We start from the raw sequence: 26,436 nt of genomic DNA on the forward strand, positions 1-26,436 counted from the left end.
GGCTGCTGAGCACTGTATTCCTATCAAGGATGGCAGGCAAGGAATGCTACAGAGAGGTACTCTAGAACGACAGCATTCCTGTTGTTCTGAGGTTGTAACACCAGAGCACACTTACCAGATGAGGCCTGTTTATTTTTTCCTAGATTACTTCCTGGACACCCAATGGATTAAGCTCTTTGAATCTTGCCCCAAGTTGTCTTTGCATCACTGCTGAGTCAGGGCTTCTCTCTAACCTGGACTCCGTCTGTCCTAGATGAAAGGCCGCTGAATGGCTTTAAGGACCAGCTGTGCTCACTGGTGTTCATGGCTCTGACAGATCCCAGCGCCCAGCTTCAGCTTGTTGGCATCCGTACACTCACAGTCTTGGGTGCCCAGCCAGGTACACTTAGGAGAAAGAGAAAAGAAAGAGTATTGGTTCCTTCCTTGCTATTTTCTGTCTTAAGAGAAGAGCAGTCCTAATTCCCTGGTTCTCACTGTAAGTCTGGATGTTTGGGATTTCTAATACGACTTTTGGAAGGGTTGTGGTGGCTACAGAGGAAGAAAGATGAGGTTTGTGTTTCCTTTTAACACAGATCTTCTCTCTTCTGGGGACTTGGAGCTGGCAGTGGGTCACCTGTACAGACTGAGCTTCCTGGAGGAGGACTCCCAGAGTTGGTGAGAATTGAAAGCAGCAAGCTGTCGCAGGGCTCTCTGCTTCTGACCCTTGGCTCTCCCTAAGGGAGTGGGCCTGTGCTTGGTAGTCAGAGCCAGAGATTTCAGGCTTCTCTTTTTTGGGGGGCATTACGAAGCCCTGTCCAACTTAGTGGTGTAGATACTTGAGTCCTGCTGTTCAGCAAGGCAAGCTTGGCAGCCCACGCCCCTGAATCTGCCCGATGGCTGGCCTAGGCAAGAGAACAGTGGGCCAGGGCTTAGCTATTGCTCATCTGCCTTGTGTCCCCAGCAGGGTGGCAGCACTGGAAGCATCGGGAGCCCTGGCCACTCTCTACCCTGTAGCCTTCAGCAGCCACCTAGTGCCCAAGCTTGCTGAGGAGCTGGGTAGAGGTATGTGTCTCTAATCTTCGGTGGCTCACCCCTTCCCAGGGATGTTTGGGGGCCTTTGTGCATGCCATCACACAGTGAAATCCTGTCTCCTGGGTTGCTTGCAGGGGAGTTAGATTTGGCTAGAGGGGATGAGCCTGCCAAATGCTCCCGGCATCTGCGCTGTCTACAAGCCTTATCAGCTATATCAACACATCCCAGTATTGTCAAGGAGACCCTGCCTCTGCTGCTACAGCATCTCTGCCAGATGAATAAAGGTAACTACCAGGAATAATCATCAAGGAGCTAGGCTGAATGGGGAACCGTAGGCACATTCAGATTTGATGTCTCTAAGGCAGTGGTTCCATTTGGTGACTATACATCGGTAGAATCACATGGGAACCTTTAAAAAATGTTGCTGCATGGGACTCGAACAACTGTAACTGAGTGCCCAAGTGAATTTGATACGAAATCAGAATGAAAAAGCACCACTCTAGGGCCATGGTTACTGAAAATGTCCATCAACCAGCAGCTTGGGCATTGTCTGGGAACTCGTTTGAAGTGCAGAATTTCAGGCCCTACTGATTAGAATCTGCTTTAAACAAGATTTCCAGGTAACTCCTACACACCACTGTTTCAAGGCATAAGTGACAACAGTCACTGCTACTGTGAGCCTGTGCATGCCCCACCAAGGGCTCTCACTATAACTTCCTCAGCTCCCAGCTCTGCAGTGCCCAGCCCTGCAGAAGATCCAATGGATGTTCCAGCACCTGATACATCTCAGAGTGTGGCTGGAGTTTGACTCCTGACTTTGCACTTACTATAACCCTGGAAAACCACTGGTGGTTTTATTTAGCCTCCACATCCTCCTCTATAAAATAGGGGAAATGATACTTCTAGGGTTGTTGTGAAAACTGAGAAAATACGTATGAGTGCTTCTGTTGCAGAGCTGACACAGCCAGTTCTGCTCCAAAATCTGAGTAGGTAAAAAGAAACAGCCAAAAGAATGACATTTCTTGGCTCTTTATCAACCACTCTTGGACTCTTTATTTGATTATTTTTCATCTTTGATTATTTTTGATGTCTCTAAGGCAGTGGTTCCATTTGGTGACTATACATCGGTAGAATCACATGGGAACCTTTAAAAAATGTTGCTGCATGGGACATCTTTTGATTATTTTTCATCTTTGATTATTTTTCCCATATTCTGTATCTGAAAGATCTGCAAGTGCTTTTAAGAAAACTTTACAGAGAATACTTTGTTACTACACAGGGTATATGGTTGCAGGAACCAGTGAAGTTATTGCTGTCTGTCAGAGCCTCCAGCGGGTGGCAGAAAAATGCCAGCAGGACCTTGAGAGCTGCTGGTATTTCCATCAGACAGCTGTACCTTGCCTGCTCGCCCTGGCGGTGCAGGCTTCCATGCCAGGTAACTTTCTCCACCCTGCACCTTCTCTGTCCCTCCTCTGGGCTTCAGCCTTCCACTACTGGTGAGCAGCACTGCCACTTGGAGGCTACCACTGACATTACATTTTGTCCCAGCAGAGGCTTCTTTTGAATCCTTTGTCTCCAAAGTGAAATTTCACTTCAAGCAAAGGATGTCAACCTGACCAGTGGCAAGAATCAAAATCTACTCGTGTTAGCGAAACTCAGCAGGATGCGCACCTTTTTTTCTCAATAATTGCTATGTAATTAGGTAGCATTGGGCTCTGGAATCAAGCTGACCTGGTTGGGTTTCATCTTCAACTCCACCACTTGTTAAGTGAAGATATTTAGCCTTTGTAAGCCTGTTTCCTCGCTTAAAAGGGGAAGAAATAGCGTAAAATCTGTATCACGGGGTAGTTAGTAAGATTAAAAAAAAACATGTGGTGCTTGGCAACAGAGTACATAGTATGTATGTATGGCAGCTCCACGTATGTAGCTGTTATAATAATGACCCCTGACAATACATCGGTGTTATCTTTAAATTTTGGAAAAAACTAAAATAACTATTTCTGAAGTTCAGAAGATCATAACAACTAGATTTATTTTCCACGTTGCCCAGTCTGAGGTCTGCACAAAGTTCTCAAGAGCTCTCCGTAGCCCATGTTAACCATTCCTGTTTCTAGTGCCGTGCTCATGCTCAGGGCCACAGCAGTGCTGGGAGACAGGTTTAAAACTGATGCCATTGTAACTAGAGTCATGATGATGACAGGATCTAATCATCTGAACCACAGTCGTGGCCTGGTGATTGTGTGTGTGTGTGTGTGTGTGTGTGTTTATTTTTCAGAGAAGGAGCACTCAGTTCTGAGAAAAGTACTGTTGGAGGATGAGGTCTTGGCTGCCATGGTGTCTGTCATTGGCACTGCCACCACCCACTTGAGCCCTGAGTGAGTATAATCATTGATGTGGCTTGACCATAGGCAGGATAGCAGTCTTAGGAAGAAGCAGCAGATAGCTGCCTTCTGAGCTATCTTTTACCCAGAATCAAATGTGGAGGGAGTTGTTTTGCTGGCAAAGTAAGAGGAAGTGGCTTTTTAGCACCATGGATTAGGGGGTAGGGGAGGCACGGGCTAATGGTTCTTAGCTACAGATGTGCAGAAGAATCACCTGTGGACTATTTTTGAAATATATGTTGCATTCTCTCACCAGATTGTAAGCTTCAGAACAGGGATTTAATCAGATTCACTGCTAAATCATCAGGGCCTAAAATGGGAATGGTTCTTGGCACATAATATATGCTTAATTAGCATTTGTTGGATGCATGAATGATCATGTTCGGGCCCATTGACTCAGTGACTCTAATGTGAACCCAGGGTACTTCAGAACCCTGGCTTCTTGGTGATACCTAGTCCTCTACCCCCAGCTTAGCTGCCCAGAGTGTTGCCCACATTGTGCCCCTTTTCTTGGATGGCAACGTCTCCTTTCTGCCTGAAAACAGCTTCCCTTGCAGATTCCAGCCATTCCAGGTGAGGGTCTGATGGACCAGAATGGGGAGAATCTTGGGACTTTCCTTCAAATTTTTAGGGCTAATCTGGGATAGGTTTGGGGCAGAAAAGCCTCTTGCTAGCAGGACAGGCTTGCTAGGGTTTTTCTCCCTTTACAGGATGGCTGCTCAGGGCAGAGGCGGCTGGTTGCATTGCTTATGGCCTTTGTCTGCTCCTTGCCTCGAAATGTGAGTACATTTGGGGAGTACCGTAGTTTAACCCTGATGAGGGGAGGTAGATCCCAAGTGACTTCTGGGCAGAAATTTGTCATAGGCTAAGCTGATCTTCTGTTTTACTCACTGGAGAGTTTAGCTCTCATCCATCTTGACCCCTGCTGCCACTTTTTCTTCTTCTTTTTTTTTCTCCTTAAGTTTATTTATTTATTTTGAGAGAGAGAGAGGCAGAGAGAGTTTGGAACTCCACATTGTCAGGCTCCACATTGTCAGCAGAGAGCCCAACGCGGGGCTCGATCCCACGAACCGTGAGATCATGACCTGAGCCGAAATCAAGAGTCGGACGCTTAACCGACTGAGCCACCCAGGCGCATCCCCGCTGCCACTTTCTACTGCGTATCTCTCGGAGTTCAAGTGTTCTCTGCGTGCGTTACATGGTCAGGTTTTATGTAGGTGGAAATCCCTCAACTGAACCAACTCATGCGGGAGCTTGTAGAGCTGAGCTGCTGCCCCAGTTGCCCCTCCTCCTCCACTGCTGCCGCCAAGTGCTTTGCAGGACTCCTCAACAAGCTCCCTGCAGGTACTGAAATAAGGCTGGGGCGGGGAGGGGAGGGGGTGGGGGGTGCGTAGGGAGCCTCCTGGAATTAATTACTGATGAAATCTTGGAAGCTCAGTCCTCCTGCCCTTTAAAAAAGGAGCTGCTAATAATATAATAGGGCCTCCTAGGGGACAGCCCTTGGGACAAGAGTCAAGACCAGAGCTGGGCAAAGCATTACAGGACATAAAAAGATAAGAAGGTTCAAGCAGAGTGCTCTGTCTAGGTCTGTCACCCTACTCCCTACAGGGAGCTCTCAGAGATCATTTTTTACTAGAAGCAGACCGCTCTTTCCGAATACCAGCACCCCTGCGTTATGAGATACTAGCCTCTCATGCTAGCATCCTAGAGCTGAGTGGGCAGAGTCACAGCCAGAATGATACTGTTCCTTTCTGATGGCCTCTCAGGGAGCTCTGTATTTAAATGATTTACATCATTTGTTGGTAAAGAAGAAATATGTAGCCTCTGCATCAGTGTTTCCTCTCTTATTTTTAGGGCAACAGCTAGATGAATTCCTGCAGCTGGCAGTGGACAAAGTGGAGGCTGGCCTGAGCCCTGGCCCCTATCGTAGTCAGGCCTTCACACTGCTTCTCTGGGTAAGGTCCCAGAATGGATTCTAGTTAGACAGTTCTGTCTGGTTAAATAAAAGTCTCCCCATTTGACCTTGAACCCTAAACATGCTTCTTGAGGTTTTGGGGTTTGAATGTCATGCATGCCCCTGTCAGACTGTTCTCTGATTACAGGTAACAAAGGCCTTAGTGCTTAGATATCATCCTCTCAGCTCATGCCTTACAGACCGGGTAAGTCTTTTCTGGAGCCAGGAGAGCCAAAGACCTAAATAGTAACTTCCCTGTTGATCCTTTTCCTCCCAGAAACCACTGCCATCCTCCTCATGGGTATTGAAGATTCATTCTTCTCTCCTGCTGCACCTCTTTTCTCCAGCTCATGGGCCTCCTGGGTGATCCAGAACTAGGCCCAGCAGCAGCTGATGGCTTCTCTCTGCTCATGTCTGACTGCACTGACGTGTTGACCCGTGCTGGCCATGCTGAAGTGCGTATCATGTTCCGCCAGCGGTTCTTCACAGATAACGTGCCTGCTTTGGTCCAGGGTTTCCATGCTGCTTCCCAAGGTGAGGAGGGTCTAAAAGGCCCTAAATATATACACCTTTTCTTTACTTAGGTCACATTCCCTAAAATAATTTAAGACGTGAGTGCTTCTTTAGAGCTACAGTGTGATCTGTACCTAAAAGGCTAAACTTCCAGAATCTTGTCCCACTTTTTTCCTTTGATAAATCTTGGTTTTTCTTAGCTTGAGGTTTTTGTTTGTTTGTTTGAACCTCTTTCTCGGCTAATGTCCCAGCTTCATCAGAGATTGGAGTTGAATGTTCAAACTGTATGTCTGAGACCAGTTTCTTCCTAAGCTTTTCCATGTTTTTACAGATGTGAAGCCAAATTACCTGAAGGGCCTGTCTCATGTACTTAATAGGCTGCCTAAGCCTGTACTCCTACCAGAGTTGCCCACGGTGAGCCCTGCAGTCAGAGCCTCAAATGGGGACTAAGTCACTGCCCCCAGCTGGTGCTAGAAACGGGGACAGGGAGGTGGAGGAGAAGCAGGCTTACCACATACTGCCTTTCTTCTGGCCCCTTAGCTGCTCTCCTTGCTGCTGGAGGCCCTGTCTTGCTCCGACTGTGTAGTTCAGCTCTCCACCCTCAGCTGCCTTCAGCCTCTTCTACTGGAAGCACCCCAGGTCATGAGTCTTCACGTTGACACCCTTGTCACCAAGTTTCTGAACCTCAGCTCTAGTCCCTCCATGGTGCGTTGAGCCCCAGCAACTCTTTGGCACCTACATCTCTCCTTCACGGGTCTCCCCTCACCCCTGCCCCTTACGGTTGTGTTCCAGGCTGTCCGGATTGCCGCACTGCAGTGCATGCACGCTCTCACTCGCCTGCCCACCCCTGTGGTGAGTACCTGAGATGGCTCTTTCTGGCCTGGACACTTCTGAAAAGAGCCAGACAAGCACCTTTTTTGCCTTAGTCAAATGGGACTGACCACCCTGCTGTGTGGTTGAGGTGCAAACTGCGAGGTACGCACAGACATGGCTGTACCTATAGTAGAACGGCCATCCTGCCACATAGCACACTCTGGAATCACTAAAGGAGAATAGGAAGAACGTTGGTTGTTGAGTCAGAGAAGCAGCCCTTTCGGTTGCCTTGGCTGAACAAGGCTGTGGTTCTTCTAACTCCACAGCTGCTGCCGTATAAACCACAGGTGATCCGAGCCTTAGCCAAGCCCCTAGATGACAAGAAGAGACTGGTGCGCAAGGAGGCAGTGTCAGCCAGGGGAGAATGGTGAGTTTCGAAGTCATGGATGAGATGGGATTGAAATGAGCCTCATCACTGATGCCGCCAACCTTCTTTTTGCCTACAGGTTTCTGCTGGGGAGCCCTGGCAGCTGAGCCCTCGGTCCTGGCCTATGCTGTTCTGACAGACAATCTAACCTGAAATTACTAACTATCGAGCCATGTTGCCCAAGGCAGGGAGACCACTGGCCTCTGATTGCCTCTCCCCAGGCCTCTGTTGCATGGCTGTATAGGAAACATAGGAATCCTGACTTCTAATGGATTTGTGAAGTTAACTGAGTGTGAGACTACTTGTGTTTGAGGAAAGATCTTGGTCTTAGGGCTCTTCCATTTATTTGTCAGAAAAAGGGAGATATGCTGCTGAGGGGTGAATGAATGCACACGAATGTGGCCCTGAGGACCAGGGATGATGGATGTGTGTGTACCTGCTGGAGAATAAAGATTTCTTTTGGTAATGGGGCTGTCAGATATTTCCTCCTCCCCATTCATGCCTCAGTGGCACATAACCAGAGCACCAGTGCATAAGCTATAGGAACACTAATGACAGAGACTGGCCAAGAATTTTCAGGGTATCCACCCCTCCAAGTAGAGCATAGGAAGCATGACCAGAACACCCACTCACTAGGTCTTGACCTTGACTTTTCCCTTCCTCGCCCTAAAGTAAAGGCAATGAAAAGCTGTATATCTTTAAAAATCAAATACCTTTATTTTTCACCTTCAGCAGCATGTGAGAAGTGGCAGTGACCTCAGCAGTAGGCCTGGTGTCTTTGCCCTGTTGAGGAGCCAGGATCTCCGCTCTACCATTCAGGTGTTTTCTCAGACAGTACGTGGAAGAGATGGTGGCCAACCCCAGTGCTGGAACCTGGAGGAGGTCGGGGTCAGCACCCGGCAAGGTTGCTAGCTGCCTAATCTCCAGTCTGGGGCTGGAACTTCAGTTTGCCTGAGCTGAGTAAAGGGACATCGGTCCTAGGATTTCTCCACATCGTGCCTGGTTCCTGCAGTGGCCAGCAGATTGGTCCTTGGGTTGTCCCTGCATGGTACTCTAAGGCAGGCCCACTGATTCTTTTTGCCCAAGGATTCCAAGAAGCTGTCCTTGGAGGCCCTTGAGACAATGCAGGAAGCAGAGCGGCACACAGGTTGTGACAGACACAATCCAGCTCACACTGCCATCACAGAGGCTGAGTGAGCAGTCACCCAGGGAGGGGGGTCCCAGGTCATTCCATTCCCATGGGGCAGGTGACTGGAAGGCAACAGCACCCGAGTAAGCCAGTGCCTACAAGAGAAGATAGAATGTCCCTGAGTTCCAAGAGTTCTTGGTCTTCCTTCCTGATCCTCATTCCTCAGCAAGGAGTCAAGGTATCCTGAAGCAACTTTGGCATTAACCCCAACAGTAACAAAAGTTCTAGTATGTCCAATGTGCCCTTCGGTGCTTTTAGAGGTTTCAAAATAAACCTCTAAGGGATCACTGCAAGGAATGACAGGCAGGAATGTAATAAGGACAGGAAAGGGGGGAAGGCAGGTACTTCTGGTCACCTAGTTATTACTGCCTTGGAGTTGCAATCTGAAAAGTGATTTACCCTGATCTCCTGGGCTAAGGGAGCTAACTTCATTTTTTTGGTCTTAGGGACCTCTGTTAAAAATAGACTGCTGCAGTCCCACACGTTGTTGGTTTGAACTCCAGACACTACCATACCAATGCGAGGAGATGGGTGGTCACCATATCCTACCTAGAGGTCCCTTACTGGCCACTCACTGCTTTCTCAGGATTCTGTTGTATCATCTGTAAGCCTCATGCGCATATACCGCAGTTTTGGCCCCTAGCCCCTTTGGTTCAAATGAACAGTGATCTCTACTCCCAGAGTCTGGATTTGTATTGTCCTGTAGGGTAGCCACTAGCCACACGTGCCTATTTAAACTAGTAAAAATAAAATGTCAATTTACGGGTGCATTAGCCACATTTCAGGTGTTCAGCAACCATATGTGGCTGGTGGCTAACGTCTTACACAGCACAGGAAAAGAACATTTTTTCTCTAACCATAGAGAGTTCTGTTGGACAGCACTAGTCTAGATGTTCTACTTTACCTTCCTGTGTCCACACCCAGGAATACCTTCCAGTTGTCCAAGCAGCCGTAGTTGTAATGATTCCTGAAAACCTAGAGCCAAGAGAAATACAGGTTTCTACAAACCCCTTTTATTTACTCCCCCTCCTAATTTTCAAGCCTAAATTGGCTAGCTAAAGCTCAGCCAGGTGAGTTCTGACCTTTTATGATGCCTGCCCTTGTTGGCCCTAGACTGCAACCTCTGTTTTCAGGACAGCGGGATCGGTTACCCTCCACCCCAAGCCCCCTACTCACTCTGCCCTTGGCCTGCAGCTGACGTCTCTCCTTCTTGTTGATGTGCCTTTCGATACTAGTCTCCCCTCGACTGATGAGAACAGCATGCCATACAGTTAGGGCACCCAAGGCAAGTGCTACAGAACTAAGAAAAGAGGGGCCAAGGTTGGTGGGGAGGTTACAAGTAGGTATGAAATTGAACTGAGCTATAACGATCAGCTAGAGACCTCTCTGCTGAAGTCCCAGCCTACATCCTAGGTGAGTTCTTACTTCACTACATCTATAGAAAGCATCAATGAAAATGCGTCAACATGAGCTAAGAATAAATTAGGTGGAAAGAAAGGTGGGGAAATTAAGTCTGTGTTACTAATAACAATGTACCATACTTCTTAAAATACCTGTGCTTAGGAAACTGCAGCGGGTAGTGAAAACAGCCAGGTTAGAACGGGCAGCATGCAATTCAGATCACAGTTCTCCCGTTCCCAACTGTGTATCACACAGCAACTCACTTCACCTCTCCTCTTCAGTTTTCCTCACCTGGAAAATGCAGTGCCCTACCTGGAAGCAGTTTAACTTACCTTGGCACATAACACTCCATGCTAGCATCCTTAGTGTTCCCTGCCCCGAAAGGCTGAAGAAAATGAAGCACTGACTCTTTGCCAAGCTAAGTTACACTAAGAACAGCAGCAGATGACACAGGCATGGGACCCTGCCTACACGTGGGCACTGGAAAAGGTTTTTCTGAAGCTGTCCCCCATTTAAACCATCAAAAATGAGTGTTAAATACCTGCACAGGAACCAGAGGTAGACAAGACTCTTGTGAGTCACCCTTTCTCGGAAGGAGAAGGTGGGTGGTGGGGTCTGGTGATACGTCTAGGAAAAGAGAAGAGCAAGGTGGCTCATTTGCTGTTGATCTCCAGCACAGCCCCCAGCACCTGCAGGCAGGGAAGTGACCCAAACCCAGGATGAGAAAATAGGGAGTTAAGCCACAGAGGAGTCAGGGCAGCAGCCAGATGGGTGGGCCAAGCCCGGAGGCATCACCATGTGGACAAACACTGGGCAGAGCGGGTCTGGACAGGATGGCAAAGCATAGGAGGAGCTGACCCTGGGCCTTCAGGTTTGACAACACAAATGGGGCTCCAGGGGAAGCCGCTCTGCTCCCCAGCTAGAACTCCCTCAGTGTGTGGCTGCGATCCTCAAGAGGAGGCTGGGCCCAGGCCCGGAATGCGAGAACAAGCAAGGAAAACTGAGTTCCACTAAGGACTAAAAGGACAGCAGAGGTTAAGTGGTATAATCGTGAGCCCAAGACGTCTCCAAATAAGGGGTCCTCACAGGCCTGGGAGAAGGCCTGGCATGGATGCCGAAAGACCAGGAGCAAAGAGTGATCAGACTGGCCCAGCCTGGTCCCTGTCCCCTGGAACCCCATTACACAGACTAACACAGACTCCTTGCTGCTCAGGCCGTCTCCAAGGCAGAGTCCCCGCTCAGCCCAAAGAAGGTGATGATGGGATAGAGAGCCCAAAACTATCACAAGCCAGGGACTTCCAGCTTGTCCCCAGGCCACTTAGTCCGCCCATGGCCCACAGCCTCCCAGAATACCCCTGGATCCAGTCTCAAGAGGCCCCTCAGCCAGCCTCTACAACTCCACTAGCAGGTGGGCCCCCGCTGCCTCAGCAACTCTACCCCCTGGCCTGAGCAGCAGGAGGCAGTGGCGTGGGGACGGCCCACCTGGTTGGCAACCGCCTGTAGTTTGTTCTTGTCGAGCTGTTTCATTTTCTAAGGGGATGGAAAACAGTGCTGGTTATACACTCAGGCCTCTAGGGTAGGGGTGCTACCAGCCCCACTCCTTAGGGACAGATTCCACACCCCAAAATTCTACTGAGCTGCCCTGCTCCTAGCTATGGGCTCACCTCGATGGCAGCATAAGCTTCCCGGAAAAGGTCCCAACTTCCGTAGCTGCAGTAGACACAGCCCAGAGTCATGAAAAAGCAGAAAGAGAAGAAGTACCGATGGTTATAGTGGCCTACACAGTTGTTTAGCCAGGCTGGTGGGGGAAGGATTAAGGACAAGATCAAACACACAGCTTCAGGTCTCTCTGGTTCATTCTTGCTTCATGATGGCATCATCCAAGCACAGGGCCTCCAGTCACCAAGAACTATTTCCTGAAGGCAGGAAAATATGGGACTATTTCCAGATGTTAAAGCTTTTCAGAGCCCTCACAAGGCCCACCGGGAAATCATGAAAACTGAAATCCTTAAGCAAAACGAACCTGCCAATACTTCAACCCAGCTGGTGTCAACCAGCCATCTGTCTGGGACAGCAGAAGGGGACCGTTGGTTCTATCTGGCATGCCCAGTGGACAACCTGAAGCCCAAACATCTCTTTCCATCCCACAAACGTTAATGTGGTTAGAATAGATGCCTCGCTCCAAGATCGTCCCATAGAACCTGTAAGCCTCCTGCTTCCCTCGGAGATGGCCAGCCCCACCACTCCTCTCCTAACTTTTCATGAGCCCAGCGTTCTTTGAGGGATGCTAGAAGCCGTGGTTGTGGCCCTTCGCCCAGTGCAGGTGGCTGGAGCTAAAGGAGGCCTCATGCAGAAGAGATAATAAAAGGATACGGCAGTGATGATCCATCTTCAGCACACACCTGTGAGGGAGGGACACAGGCTCTGTTACGGTGGCCAAGGTTCTCGAGATGTCAGTGCCAATCCTTTCCTACAAGGACCAGCATCCTGCTGAGGTGGAAAGGGCACAGACTTTGAAGACAGCCAGGCCTTGCTTCAAACCCTGTTTCACTAGCTACGTGAACTAGTAGCTTGGACAAGGTTAACTCATCTCTCTGTTTCCACAAGCGATGACAATACCTAACTCACAGGACCGTTCTGAGGACCAGGCGTCATGACATGAGGGTGCACTGCCTGGTGAGAAGACTTCATAAACATCTTCTCGGACTCCAGGCCTACATTTTGCCCTAGGGCTTCAGCAAAAGGGTCAAAGCTGGGGTTCACAGCAAGCAAAGCCAAGACCCACCTATTGCAGATGCTGCAGTGGTGTGTTCGGGCTGGCTTGGGGTAAATACACTTCTTACAGATGGAGACTGTTGCGATATCATTCCTACCCTGTGCAAAGGGAGAAAAGCATTGTGACAACCGTGGCAGCGAAGCTGGGTACCTTAAAAGATACCAAGGCCCTCTCGCTCCCCCACGCCTAGGACTGGCTCTCGCAGCCTGCAGCTCTCTCCTTCCGGTATGCTCCTGTGGGGACCCACCTGGGGTGGGTATCCAGGTGGAGTGGTGATGGCCTGGTAGTAATGGAAGACGATGAGGATCAGATTCCAGTGGCTGTAGAAGAAGTGCCAGCAGAGCCGTGGCACTGAGTATGTTCGGAGGATGAGAGGCAGGACACACAGGTAGGCGATGGCCACAATGGAGCTGGTCAGCACGACCACCAACACCACGAACACCTGCCAGCACCAGTGAGGTCAGGTAGGCAGTGAGAGTTTGCCAACACCAAGAGTAGACTCGGGAATTTCCCCGGGGTAGGGGGCTGGTATGGGTCCCAAACCCAGTGTGGGTCCATCAGACATGTGTCCTTCTGCTACCCCAACACGTCCCTTTTCCTGCTCCCTGGGCATCACTCACCACCCCACACCAACGGATCACGTTGTCCACCAGCCAGTAGATAGGCTCAAAGGCAGCATCGACAGCGGTGTCACTGCCACCAAAGGAGTTGTAGAGCAGGGAGCGCAGGCAGACCTTGCCATAGCGCCAGCGCTGTACCAGGCCCCGGAGCAGAGGTGGGCAGCGGCGCCTGTAGCCCAGGAGCAGAAGCAGGCGCAGGCAGAGGCGGGCGGGGCCCAGCAGCAGGCTCCGCTGGCCCCGCATGGCTCCTAGGAGAGCATACCATTGTGAGAAGCCACTCTGGTCCTGTCCCTCCCTACCCCACCAGGGAGGAGGCCCAGAGCACCAGCTTAAAGGCAAAGACCTAAGGCCCAACTGGGCCAGTCACCAGCTGTGAGACATAGGAAGTCACTCCACTTCTCAAGGGAATGGGTGGTGCCAATGCCCCAACCAGATTACATGGGGTAGGGTCTGGAGGTTCTGAGCGTGCAGAAGTCCTACTTACATTACACCACTGGGCGCACAGCAAATCCAAAATGATGCACTCCTAGAGTAAGGGGTCACCCACAGTAAAAGGCTGAGGGAAAGGCAGGCAGCTCCAAGCCAAAGCAGGGTTTTTTGGAATTCTCTTTGTAGACAGACCATTGGGTGGAGCACAGCTGACATGCACAAAGCTGCCACCACGCCTCTGTGGGCACGGCCACCACAGCAGAGGATTCTCAGGGTATCCCGCCTGCTCTAGACCAATGACCCACCTCCTAACAATTGCTCTTCACCAAGGAATGGCCAATGGGGGAGTGAGTACATCATATGTTGATCCTACATCTAGATCTTCCCTGGTGCTGAGTCTTAGCAAAAGATATTCCTCTTTCTTACTTCCTCTGAGCTGATGTTACAGGCCACCAGACCCAACCTGGTAGCATGAGAGTCCCTGTCTTCTGTCAGGACACCTCAGCTACCCTCTGCATGACATAAGATGCTCTGTCTCCAATTCCAGTCCCAGCCCCACCCCAAGGATACAAAAGCCAAGAAAACTTCAGTTTTTATGGCAGAATAACACCACAGGCAGGAAACACTGGCAGTGGGAGGGGGGCCTTCCTGCTGTGGCTCATGGAGACCACAGAGCCTATCCTCTCAGTGATGAGTCTCCTTGGCCCAATTCTACTTCGATACTCACAAGTCTTCTCTGAAGCTGCTGCCCTTGGCCCCAAGCTACCCAACCAGCCTTCCGAGCTCTGCAAGTGCCTTCTTCTCCTCTATGTGATTTCTACCTCACCCAATGGCCATGGGAGGTCAGCTGCCCAGGTAATGTCCAGAACTAAAGTCATGGATTCCGTTGATGATAGTCTCATCAATTCTGCAGATTAAAGCCCTTACCAGAAAAGAAATTATCTGATTTCCCCCTAGGGCTACTGTGTCCTCAGCAACTCCACTGACTTATTTAAAAGGCAGCTCAAAACCCAACAGAAACTGGAGGAGGCTGCTCCACTGTAGGGATGGTTTCCGTTCAGTAACTGGAGCAAGGTACTCTCCTTGCACACTGGCTTATCACAAGAGGCCTTTCAAAGAAAACACTTTGTAACCTCCTTCTACAAGTTCTGTAAATGACCTAAGGCAAAGAGGAATCCAGCAGACAAGGCTAGGCTAACAGAGAAAGAGAGATGATGATTCAGTAAGGACCTACTCTCTGCATCAGGATAAAGAAACTGGCCATTCCCATCACCTCCTAGGAGCTAAGAGAATTAAGGAACAGTGTAGAAAGGGAGAAAGTAAAAACTCAACCTTCCTACTTCCCGAGTTGGAGTCCTGTTTCTTAGAACCATGATATGACCTGAAGCATGAATTTTTTTTCCTTTTGAGTTTAATTTATTTATTTTGAGGAGGGAGGGGCAGAGAGAGGGAGAGACAGAATCCCCAAGCAGGCTCCACACAGTCAGCAAAGAGACTGACATGGGGCTCAAACTCACGAACCATGAGCTTATGACCTGAGCTGAAATCAAGAGTTGGATGCTTAGTGGGGCGCCTGGGTGACTCAGTCGGTTAAGCGTCCAACTTCAACTCAGGTCATGATCTCACGGCCCGTGAGTTCAAGCCCTGCACTGGGCTCTGTGCCGACAGCTGAGCCTGGAGCCTGCTTCAGATTCTGTGTCTCCCTCTCTTTGCCCCTTCCCTGCTCACGCTCTGTGTCTCTCTCACTCTCAAAAATGAATAAATGTTAATAAAAACTTTTTAAAAAGAAGAGTTGGACACTTAGCCAACTGAGCCACCCAGGCACCCCTTGAAGCATGATTTTTCAAAATAGTGTACAGCCAGAGTCAAATGTAAGAGTGAGCCAAAAATTTTACCTCACAACAAATCCAAGTGACGTAGACTGTCCACGCCATTGTTCATTCCCTTATGGTGGCTAATGGAAAGTTTCCTATTTGCTAAAATACTCTTTATAGCAATAACTTGCAAATAAGATGCATTCCTCACCTTTAATAAACATGAATTATATGCCATCTCTCCTGTCTCCAAAAACAAGAAACATTCCTTTTCAGATTCTCCACCTCCCATATTGTTCTCAACCACCTCTGGAATTCCTGACTGTATAGGAAATGCCTGCCTTAAGGACTAGACTTACCAACTCTCATCTATCCCATAACATCATTACTTAGGGTTCAATTCTGCCCTTAAGTAGTTCTGTGACCTTGGGCAAATCACCCAACCCTGCTAGAACTCAATTTCCTTGTGTTTCCATTCAGTGACAGGGTAGAGTTAAATGGTAAGGTCCTGTCCAGCTCTAATCCTTTAAGATTCTATATATACACTGGGTTAAGGTATAAATGAAATAGTTACAAATGTTTAGCACAATACCTGGCTCACAGAAATACTCAATAAGTACTTATTGAATGAACGGAGGATGCAGAAATGGTGAGGTTGATCAGATGTCTATCTGTGCTTACAAATAGCAGCAAGTGCACTCCTGCCAATGTGGTAACACTAAATAAGTATCTGCTACTGTCATTCTTCATGATCAGTAAAAAGCAATAGAAACCATTAGAATCACAGCACTTAAGAGCTTAAAGGGATTTTATAAAACAAATCCAACCAGAAATGAACCCAAACATGTGAACTGAAAGTTTGTAGAGCTACAGATCAGATTTGAGTGAAGAGTCTGAAGCCAACCCCCTACCGCTCATTTTAGCTAGTGGGGTTTAGGGGGTATGGAGATGCCAGGGAAGAGATATGTGGCCCATGGGGCCACACTTGAACATACAGAGTTCCTCATTTCTCAGGAAATTGAACCACAGCAGAATTCAAAAAATTGTGATTTTGTGTGTGTTGTGGCAAGAGCGTGAACATGGGAGAAAACAGAGCAAAGCAGAGTTTCACCTCCACCCCAAGCACAAGCCCTTAGCACTCTGATCCCTCGGTAGTAACCACAGACCATAGTGACTTCTGGCATCAGATTAGAGGGGATTGAAGGCCATAGCACTCCCCTCTTTCCAAGGCTCTAAGACACCATCTGTTTTCCAAGGGGAAACTGGATTGGTGGGGGCTGGAGGGTTTGCACAGGTTAGGTTCCAAAGCAACCAAAAGGCAAGGGAAACTGAAATGAAAGTCATAGCAAATCTCAAGTGGACAAAGATGCTGCTCTCAGGATGTTTGCTGTCTTAAGCAATAGTTGTCAATCATCAGTAAGAGTAGCATTCTACTCATGTGCAGACTTTCGTTCCGAACTAACATATGCTTGAAAAAGTTAAGGATGGGCCCACATGGCCTGAACTCCGTTTGCGAGGATCCGACTGCAAGATCTGAAGCTGCAGTCACAAAAAGTCTTTATTTCTGAACGAGGGAGGCGTGGTCAAAGTGCGAAAGACTGGAAGTAAAAAAAACCTTGGGTTCCGGTTTGGGCTCTACCTTGAACTATCTACGAGGATCCTGAACAAGTTAAATCCTATCTCTGGATCTGAGTTTCCAAATCTGTGAAATGGGCAAGTTGGGTTGGCCTCCTTCCATGCTCCACGCTTTACAGCTGCCCGGAGGGTGCACTCCGCCAGGCAGGGCACGGCCATGCTGGGCGGAGCAAGGAGAGAACAGGAACCCGGACTCGCAAAAAGGCCCCGAACAGGGCCCGACCCTAGAAAAAAGGGCAAGACTGGGGAGCAAAGTCCGCGGCTCCGCTCTTACCTGCCGCCTGCCGACTCCCCAGTCAGCCAAATGGAACCCCGCAGCCTCCGCCGCCGTTCCCTGTCACCCCCTCCAGCTCCGCAACCCGGCCGGGCCCGACTCAGCCCAACCAACCATCCTCTGCCAACCCCAGCACCAGCCAGCAGCCTGGGACCCGCCGCCAGCCCATCCTGGACCACAGGCGCAAGCGCAAGCGCAGGCGTGCCGGAGCCCCGCCCCCGGACTCGTCCCGGGGTAACCTGGGAAATAAAGTTTCCCGGAGGCTCCGATGATCACGTGACAAATCATACCAATTGACGCGTTTTTTACTGCAGAACTAGTCCTATACTTTAGCCAATGAGAAGTCGACTTCGTTTCCCTCCTGTGGCAGTCATGGCGCCACCCGTGAGGTACTGCATTCCGGGTAAGTGTACGGGGCCCAGAGCGAATTCTGGATGAGACAGAGGCTGGAAGGCTGGATGGCTAACACCTTCTGGGCACCCGTCACTGATGCAGCATTTTTCTTCAGGCGAACGTCTGTGTAACTTGGAGGAGGGCAGCCCGGGCAGCGGCACTTACACGCGACACGGCTACATCTTTTCGTCGCTTGCTGGCTGCCTGACGAAGAGCAGCGAGAACGGAGCGGTAAAGGGGCAACTTCCCATTTCCTCCTTCTCTTCCTTTCTTTTAGGCTTCTTTTGATTTGCGGGCGCGTCTTTAGTGCCCCGGCAGTAGAACAGCTGGTCTCTTGAAGCTGAGGTCTCCACTGCTGGGCACTTGGTCTCGCTTGGTTATAGTGCTGACACTCACAGAAGGAAGTTAGGGGACGAGCAGAGGCACGCTCAGCCCCGCAGTGAGCTGAATCTTGTCCGAAGGTCGCCTACCTCTCCGGCTGCGTTTCGCTTTATCCCTACCTCACTCTCTGCAGTTTAGTCACACTGGCTTCTTTTACTGTCACTAATGGGCTAAGCTCTGTCCTGCCACAGAGCCTTTGTACGCACGCCATCTGTTTGGAACACGCTCATCTCAGCCTATTTCGTTTCTACCTATCCTTCAGATAGCCTCTCTGGCATCATTTTATCAGAGAAGCTCTCCTAGACCCACTAGTCAAGGATAAGAGTTTTGTGAGCTTTTGTTTTGTTTCGTTAAACTCTTTAACAAAGAACTAAATTTCTGTCCTTCCGTGCCTTAATCTTTACATATAATTAAACACCCAGTTACATGCTCCCCACTGGACTCTAAGTTGCATGAAAGCAAGCCTCACTACCATACTTTAGTGCCTAGCACAAGGTAAATGCTCAGTAATGTTTGTTGAATGCCTGAGACTCTCCTGCCTAGTTCCAGAGGCTCGTCCAGGATTAGCCCAGCATCAGATAAACAGTCTTTGAGGGAGCAGCTTAAAGACTGGTGGCATAGCAGGGGCGCCTGGGTGGTTCAGTTGGTTGAGCATCGATCCTTGTTTTCCGCTCAGGTCATGATCTCACATTTCCTGGGTTCAAGCCCCCCATCGGGCTCTGAACTGGCAGCACAGAGCCTGGCTGGGATTTCTCTCTCTCCCTCTCTCTCTGCCCCTCCCCCGGCTCATACACGTTCTTTCTGTCTCTCTCAAAAAAATCAATAAATAAACATTAAAAGAAAAAGACCAGTAGCATAGTAGAAAGAGGATTCAGAATTAGAACACTTAGGTACTGACTATCTAGACCTTGGTTCTGCTTTAGGTTAGAAACTTGAACTCTCTGGTTTTTAGATTCTTCCTCATATGTAAAATGAGAGACTTTTTATTCAATCAATTTTGAGAATGTCTTTAACATTTTTTTAATGTTTATTTTTGAGAGAGAGAGGTCAGTGGGAGAGGGGCAGAGAGAGAGGGAGCCAAGATCAAGAGTCAGACCCTTAACCAGCTCAGCCACCCAGGCACCCCTTTAACATTTCCAAGTTTGTTCATTTCATAGGAATAGATATCTATTGAGCATTTTTATGTGCCAGGCACAGTGTTGACCTCTAGAGAAATGGTAATGAGCCAAATACACATGGTCCCTGCTATCAAGGGGCACAGACACAAATTGTAAACAAGTAAATGTTCAAATGAATGTATGGCTACATAGGTGATGACTGCTTTGAAAGAATATTACAGGGGTGCCTGGGTGGCTCAGTCGATTGGGCATCCGACTTCAGCTCGAGTCACGATCCCATGGTTGGTGGGTTCGCGCCCCGCGTCGGGCTCTGTGCTGACAGCTCAGAGCCTGGAGCCTGCTTCAGGTTCTGTGTTTCCCTCTGTCTCTGCCCCTCCCCTGCTCATGCTCTCTCTCAGTCTCTCAAAAATAAATAAACTTTAAGAAAAAAAAAATCAATGAAAGAATATTACAGGTTATCATGAAAATATGTAATAGATCCACCCTAGTCAGCAGAAGTGACATTTAAACTGAATCTAAAGGATAAATAAAGAGTTGGGTGGGTGGGTAGAGCACAGTCTTGATAGAAAAAAAAAAACAGGTTGAATAGAAATCCTGACATGAGAAGATATTTAATGAATTAGTGAAACTGAAAGAAGGCCAGGGAACTGAAGCGTAGTGAACAAGGGAGAGATTAATAAAAGATGAGGCTCAAAATATCTGTCTTACAGCAACAGCCAATACAATGCTCAAGGAGAAAACTACAAGTATTTCCTTAAAATAGCATTAATCAAGTATGGCCATTATTATATAACATTTATTTGGAAATTCTAGCCAGTACAATAAAATGAGAAGGAGAAGGAAGTAGTATAACTTTGGAGGAAAGAATCCAGTTATCCATGATTCCAGACAATTGGTTATATTCCAAGAAAATCACCAAAAAGCTTGTTAGAATTGATCTGAAATTATTAGACTATACACTCTAACAGCATTCTTCCCTTGAAGAATGGTTTCTTGACCCTCCTATTGCCTAAAATTTCTAAGGCTGTCTGTTCTGGGCACAAATAAGTCTGTAGTCCATCTGCCCTCGTGACCTCAGCTGTGGACCAAGGCATTGCTACATTACTCTTAAGCCACAAATACCTTTATGCAAGGCCTAGTCAGGATACTCATATTTTATTCTTCTCTCTATAGCTTCCTGTCATTTCTGTGATGAGAGAAACAGAATCCCAATTACTACCAGATGTGGGGGCTATTGTAACCTGTAAGGTAAGTTGGTCTTAACCTCCCTGCTTAGGAAACCTGTTCGGTGGTAAAATCATGATCTTATTGAACTGCACTATCTAATATGGTAGCCACTAGCCATATATGGCCACGTAAATTGAAATGAATTAAAATTAAAAATACATTTCCTCAGTCTCACTAGCTGCATATAGTTAACAGTTGCCCTATTGGCCAGTACAGAACACTGCTATCATCACAGTGTTACTGGACTGTACTGGCCTAGAAAGTTCTGGAATAATAATCAAGGCAGCCAAGTTCAGGCACGCATACTTCTTTCACTGAGCCGATTCCCTGAGTATGCAGTTTGGGAAACAGGTGCCAAAAGGTAATAAGGAGGCCTTTTATTTTTATTAATTTTTTTAATGTTTATTTATTATTGAGAAACAGAGACAGAGCATGAGCATGGGAGGGGAAGAGAGAGGGGGAGACACAATCTGAAGCAGGCTCCAGGCTCTGAGCTGTCAGCACAGAGCCCAACGCGGTGCTCAAACTCACAAACTACGAGATCATGACCTGAGCCGAAGTCAGATGCTAACCGACTTGGCCACCCAGGTGCCCCTAGGAGGCCTATTTTTTTTAACATCTGGAAGCTGAGATCTTTTCCTGCAGCAAAGCAAAAGGCCTTATCCTCTCTCATTCCTGTTAAATTTCAGGTCTTTTAAAGTGTTTCAGGGGAAGTAAAATTGATGCTGTACTGATCAGTAACTGAAATACATCAATACACCCTGCCCATCCCCACTTTCTGCAGGTTAACTTGTAGCTCTTAGTCGCACTCCTTGTAAATTTCTCCAGCATAAAATTTGTGTGTTATTCTGAAAATAACTGGAGAGGCAGTGATCCAAATATTGTGCAGTAGCTGAAATGTACACTTAACTTCTGTCCACTCTACAGGACTCTTAATTAGATCTGTTAAAGGTCTAGATTTGCTATAATGCCCTGTGTCTATTTATGTTAGTCTTCTGTGTTTTTCAAGACCTATTCCACATTTCATTGGACACCCTCAGTAACTCTATTAGGTGGCCAGAGTGACTCTCGTTCCACTAGATATGTATCATTTATGCAGAGTTAAGTAAGAATCAACTTATCTTAAATTCTGTAATTAGTAAGGTTGCTTGGATTAAAATCACCCTAATTCCTACTTTCATGCTGCCTCCTTGAGTTGACAACTGCACAGACCCTAATGCTGATCTTTTCTCTGTTCCACAGGTCTCTAGCATCAATTCACGCTTTGCCAAAGTGCACATCCTATATGTGGGGTCCACACCACTTAAGAACTCTTTTCGAGGAACTATCCGGTAAGAAGTATTTGTGTCTTCACATTTGCCACAGCACCTGGAATGAAATAGGAAAGAACAGGAGACTGGAATTTTTAGGAACCATTATGGTTTCTATACCTGCCTCTCTCTTTGTGCTTTGATTCTCTCCAGGTAGTGTCCAAAGAAAATGTTATAATGTATGAACTAGGAAACAAAGGAAAATACGAACAAGATCGGGCTTTAAATTTTTTTTTAATGTTTATTTATTTTAGAGAGAGAGAAAGAGCATGAGCAGAGAGAGGCAGAGAGGGAGAGAGAGGGATACACAGAATTTGAAGCAGGCTCCAGGCTCTGAGCTGTCAGCACAGAGCCCAACGCAGGGCTCGAACCCACTAACCACAAGATCATGACCTGGGACAAGTCAGATGCTTAACTGACTGAGCCACCCAGGTGCCCTCACAAGATCGAGCTTTAAAATGAAAAGAATTGAGCTAAGCTAGAGACTAGTGGTACAGGATGACTCATATGAAACAAAGTAGAAGGGGGGTACCTAGGTGGCTCAATTGGTTAAGCATCCAACTTTGGCTCAGGATATGATCTTGCTGTTTGTGGTTTCGAGCCCCACATCAGGCTCTGTGCTGACAGCTCGGAGCCTGAAGCCTGCTTCAGATTCTGTGTCTCCCCCTCTCTCTGCCCCTCCCCTGCTCACTCTGTCTCTCAAAAAATAAACAAACATTGAAACTAAGTAGAAGTCATTTTAGGAAATCTCTTCCTTTCTTGAATTTAATACATTTTAAAGGATTGTAAGACATGAAAAAGCTTAGTGGGTAAGGGGTACGTGGCTGGCTCAGTAAAGCATGCAAGTCTTCATGTCAGCATTGTGAGTTTGAGCCCCATGCTGGGTGTAGAGATTACTTAAAAATAAAATCTTTTTCTTTTTTTTTTAATGTTTATTTAATTTTGAGAGAGACAGAGAGAAAGAGCAGGAGTGGGGGAGGGGCAGAGAGGGAGATAGAGAATCTGAAGCAGGCTCCAGGCTCTGAGCTGTCAGCACAGAGCCAGATGCAGGGCCCGAACCCATGAACTGTGGGATCATGACCTGAGCTGAAGTTGGCCACTTAACCAACTGAGCCACCCAGGCACCCCACTTAAAAATAAAATTTTTAAAAAAAGAAATGGTTAGTGGGTGAAATAGTAGTTTTTTTTCCTACAGGTTTTTTGAGAAAGGACAAACAATACTTGTGAGCTAGATAATTTAACTTCTCAGGCTCTTGCCACCCTCAGAATTCCATGTGGTTCTATAGTGCTTCTGTTCAAGCTCCCCTAAGGCAGCAAAGTTCCTTATCCTTTCCTGCCAAATCTGATCTGCTTTTCTCTAGTCAGAGGTATTGCTACAGCTGTTCTGTGTGACCCAAGAATGGGAATGTGGTTTTCTCCTCTGGGTGAGGACTGGGAATGCTTCTACCCTGCTTCTCTTTGTGGCATTTGGGTTCCAGTTATGACTTGTTCTCTCTACTCTCGTAGCTCTTTGTCTACTAGGATTTTGCAGGATAATTCTTTCTCTTATCTTTCTCATAGATAATTAATCTTTCTGTTAATTATTTTTTACAGCAAGGAAGATGTCCGAGCTACTGAAAAAGACAAGGTTGTTGGTTGGTTCTGTTTGTTTTTGTTGTTTTTTTTTTTTTTTTTTCCTCTGATGGTCTGAGGGATATCAGTCCTTAAATTATTCTAGTGAATTTCAAACATCTGTGGGAATGTGGATCCAAAGATGCAGGGAATTTATTTCCTACTGAAAAGTGTGGAATTCACTGTCCCTTTCCTCTCCCTAGGATTTTTGTTGCTCTATTGACCAGAAGGGACTAGTTTACTCCTTGCCTTTGAAGCCAGGTGTTTATTCACTGTTATTCTCTCAGACTTACTCTGGATCCTTTCAGAGCCAACTATAGTACCTTTTGTCCTAGTCAGATTCCTGCTCAGGTTACTGAATTAAAAATCTTTCATTTATGTGATGATGCTGTAGAAGCAATAAAAGTTGTTGATTGACTTGACTAATGATGACTTCCACCCTGTGGGGTTAAAAAGTAGACTGGCTTTACTAGAGGGATTAATAGTTTCATGTGGATCTGATATAGAGCTTTCATTTAACATTCCTGTTCTTTCTTTACAGGTTGAGATTTATAAGAGTTTCCGCCCAGGTGACATTGTCCTAGCCAAAGTGGTATCCTTTATTCCTAGCAGTCTTGTGGTCCTTTGTCAAACAAGAAGTAGAAGTGGAAAGTAGCTCAAGTGGCTGTGGGAGGGAAGACTTAAAACCTGTCATTTTCCTTAACCAGTGTTACATGACTAGATCTCCCTGGGTGACGCACAGTCCAATTACCTTCTGACCACTGCTGAAAATGAGCTTGGGGTAGTGGTGGCCCACAGTGAATCGGGTGAGTTGGTCCATTCTTCCACATGCTTACCTTTCCCTAAGAGTAATGGTTTGGGATCAGTCCACTGTTTTCTTTCATTACCCTTGTTTTTTAATTATTTAGGCAGCAGTATGAGTGTTGATACTACTCAGAGATTGGAATGATTCTTGTATAATTGAAAGGCCTGAGGGGGGACTCACTGCCTTAGTCAGTGGAATAAACCAGGCTTTTTCTGTATGAGGTGAGGTTCACTAGGTAGCTTGGTGACACTTCCGTTCATACCCAGCTGAAAAGGGAAGGGTCTTAAGCAAACATTAGGGGTCCCAGCTCCAACACCAGCTCTTCCCTTCCAGGTGTCCAGATGGTTCCCATTAGCTGGTGTGAGATGCAGTGCCCTAAGACTCACACTAAAGAATTCCGGAAAGTGGCTCGAGTACAGCCTGAATTCTTGCAGACCTAAGAAGCTACATTTTACCCCACGGGAGGGGTAAGCTGTTTCTAAGAGTACGTGTATGAACCCAACATCAGGATGTCATTGTTTTTATTCACACACCTCAGGTTGACCAACAACTACCTGTAGAAAAATCTGCCAGCAACTTTTACTGTCAGAATATTTTTCTTATGAACCTTGCAATGGATTTCATTCTCTTGAGTGATTCTCTTTTGGAGGTGCCAGCAAATGAACTGTATAATGTTGGAAGTAATCTGTTTCTTCTGACAGTCTTACAAATACATATTTATTGCTGTGACAAAACATTTTTACTAAAAGGAATTTATGGTTTCTGTTGTCTTGAGTAGGGAAAGGAATCTAAAAAGCATCATGACATGGGGCACCTGGGTGGCCCAGGCGGTTAAGCATCTGACTCTTGGTTTCAGCTCAGGTCATAGTCTCCCAGTTTGTCAGTTTGAGCCCTGCATTGAGCTCTGTGCTGACAGCTCAGAGCCTGCTTGAAATTCTTGCTCTCAAATTAAAAAAAAAAAAAAAAAAAAGTTTTAAATAAATAAAAATCATCATGACATTTAGAGCAGAGATTTGCCTCGTTGTACTGTTAACTGACACGTGTCAAGTGCTTGCTTACTCTGGAAAAACCTCACCTCCAGTCATTTTTGCGTTTTTTATGTTCCTTTTAAGCACTTCTGCTTATTGAGTACTTCCTATGTGCCAGGCACCGAGTCAAGCACTTTATAAACATCCCCTCGTTTAGAGAGATTATGGTTTAGTGAAAATGATAGAACACGTGGTGATGCAGGGTGCATGTGAGTAGTTCTGAAAGTAATTAGGTGAATATAGTATTACTGATTAGTGGGTACTCCAGGAAACGTTAAATCTGAATTGAAAAGAGGGTCAGAGCACTGTTTCGTGAGGTGACCAGGGAAAGATCTGTAATGTGAAGTAAAAGGAATTGAAGAACTGAGGTAGTGAAATGAAGATATGCAAGGCAGACAGAAAAACTTAAGCAGAGAGCAAAAGCAGGAATGAACATGCAGGTTTGGGGATAAGGAAGAGATGAGGGTTTAAGCATGGAAAAGCTGCAGAGAGAATAGAAGGAAAGAAGAGATGTCAATTTTTTTTTAATCTATATATTTTTTAAGTTTATTTAGTTTGAGAGAGAGAGAGAGCACGAACAGGGGAGGGGCAGAGAGAGAATGAGATTCTCAAGCAGACTCTGAGCTGTCAGCACAGAGCCCACTGTGGGGCTCAGTCTCACAAACCATGAGATCGTGACCTGAGCTGAAACCAAGAGTCAGATGCTCAACCGAGCCACCCAGGCATCTCAAGATATGTCAATTCTTGAGATGTTCTTCAAGGAGCATCTGTCACTGCACACATCTTCTGTGTGTAGTGACAGTGGTTACAGGTGAACTCTGGAATCAACCCGACTGGGTTTGTATCCTCTAGCTGCTAGCCAGAATAGGTTAGGTTGTTTGTTTGGTTGTTTTTTGGGTTTTTTAAATGTTTGTTTTTGAGAGAGGGAGAGACAGAGAATTCCCAAGCAGGCTCTGCACCACCAGCCCAGAGCCTGATGCAGGGCTCGAACTCACGAACGTGAGTGAGTTCATGACCTGAGCCAAAACCAAGAGTCAGATGCCCAACCAACCGAGCTACCCAAGTGACCCTGTTCAGTTTTTTTAAATTAGAAAAGAGTATTGAGATCAATGTAGCTCCACATGCAGTTTTAAGAAACAATTCAGATAGATCCCTTGTACACTTTGCCCATTTTCCCCTAATGGTGACATTGTGCAAATTACAGTATACTAAAATAAGCAGCATGTTGACATTGATAGTAGTGCAAGTTTACTTTCTTTTAAAAGTCTGTTTCCTTGTCTGGAATGGTATGATCTCATAGGGTTATTGTGAGGAAGAAATGCAGAA

General features: G+C 47.1%; 3 protein-coding genes across 9 annotated transcripts in view; 2 read left to right on the forward strand and 1 right to left on the reverse strand.

Annotated features, from left to right (window-relative positions):
* Positions 1 to 7,565, forward strand: part of MMS19 (MMS19 homolog, cytosolic iron-sulfur assembly component) — a 34,091-nt gene extending 26,526 nt beyond the window's left edge. For 2 of the 5 annotated variants that reach the window (XM_030335327.2, XM_030335331.2), the window contains 17 exons: positions 254 to 379; positions 573 to 654; positions 941 to 1,041; positions 1,146 to 1,295; positions 2,291 to 2,446; positions 3,287 to 3,386; positions 3,863 to 3,965; positions 4,103 to 4,171; positions 4,610 to 4,736; positions 5,247 to 5,347; positions 5,495 to 5,551; positions 5,694 to 5,880; positions 6,191 to 6,273; positions 6,400 to 6,564; positions 6,652 to 6,711; positions 6,999 to 7,099; positions 7,179 to 7,565. In XM_030335327.2, the coding sequence (XP_030191187.1) occupies positions 254 to 379; positions 573 to 654; positions 941 to 1,041; positions 1,146 to 1,295; positions 2,291 to 2,446; positions 3,287 to 3,386; positions 3,863 to 3,965; positions 4,103 to 4,171; positions 4,610 to 4,736; positions 5,247 to 5,347; positions 5,495 to 5,551; positions 5,694 to 5,880; positions 6,191 to 6,273; positions 6,400 to 6,564; positions 6,652 to 6,711; positions 6,999 to 7,099; positions 7,179 to 7,206 (1,796 nt within the window). In that variant the 3' untranslated portion in view covers positions 7,207 to 7,565. The remainder of the gene's footprint in view (positions 1 to 253; positions 380 to 572; positions 655 to 940; positions 1,042 to 1,145; positions 1,296 to 2,290; positions 2,447 to 3,286; positions 3,387 to 3,862; positions 3,966 to 4,102; positions 4,172 to 4,609; positions 4,737 to 5,246; positions 5,348 to 5,494; positions 5,552 to 5,693; positions 5,881 to 6,190; positions 6,274 to 6,399; positions 6,565 to 6,651; positions 6,712 to 6,998; positions 7,100 to 7,178) is intronic. The other 3 variants (XM_030335329.1, XM_030335328.1, XM_030335330.1) reach the window with 3 other exon arrangements.
* ZDHHC16 (zinc finger DHHC-type palmitoyltransferase 16) lies at positions 307 to 17,463 on the reverse strand. Of its 2 annotated transcripts, XM_030335332.2 has the most exons (12): positions 17,238 to 17,463; positions 13,086 to 13,333; positions 12,713 to 12,907; positions 12,475 to 12,563; positions 12,063 to 12,091; positions 11,354 to 11,487; positions 11,172 to 11,219; positions 10,231 to 10,316; positions 9,465 to 9,588; positions 9,193 to 9,263; positions 7,813 to 8,383; positions 307 to 384 (listed from the first exon to the last, which is right to left on the reverse strand). In XM_030335332.2, the coding sequence occupies exons 2-11, from the start codon at positions 13,326 to 13,328 to the stop codon at positions 8,269 to 8,271; spliced, it is 1,134 nt and encodes a 377-aa protein (XP_030191192.1). In that variant the 5' UTR covers positions 13,329 to 13,333; positions 17,238 to 17,463; the 3' UTR covers positions 307 to 384; positions 7,813 to 8,268. The 2 variants fall into 2 exon arrangements, with proteins under 2 accessions (XP_030191192.1, XP_030191193.1); XM_030335333.1 differs by lacking the exon at positions 11,172 to 11,219 and having other exon boundaries at positions 17,238 to 17,421.
* An 81-nt stretch (positions 17,464 to 17,544) lies between these two features.
* EXOSC1 (exosome component 1) lies at positions 17,545 to 24,816 on the forward strand. Of its 2 annotated transcripts, XM_030335343.1 has the most exons (8): positions 17,545 to 17,640; positions 17,746 to 17,861; positions 20,303 to 20,377; positions 21,599 to 21,687; positions 23,260 to 23,293; positions 23,819 to 23,869; positions 23,999 to 24,083; positions 24,416 to 24,816. In XM_030335343.1, exons 1-8 carry the CDS (start codon positions 17,574 to 17,576, stop codon positions 24,520 to 24,522), a joined length of 624 nt encoding a protein of 207 aa, XP_030191203.1. In that variant the 5' UTR covers positions 17,545 to 17,573; the 3' UTR covers positions 24,523 to 24,816. The 2 variants fall into 2 exon arrangements, with proteins under 2 accessions (XP_030191203.1, XP_030191204.1); XM_030335344.1 differs by lacking the exons at positions 17,545 to 17,640; positions 17,746 to 17,861 and having other exon boundaries at positions 23,260 to 23,300.
* Positions 24,817 to 26,436: the final 1,620 nt, after the last annotated feature.

Source organism: Lynx canadensis, chromosome D2 (genome assembly GCF_007474595.2).
Source record: "Lynx canadensis isolate LIC74 chromosome D2, mLynCan4.pri.v2, whole genome shotgun sequence".
Lineage (NCBI taxonomy): Eukaryota > Metazoa > Chordata > Mammalia > Carnivora > Felidae > Lynx > Lynx canadensis.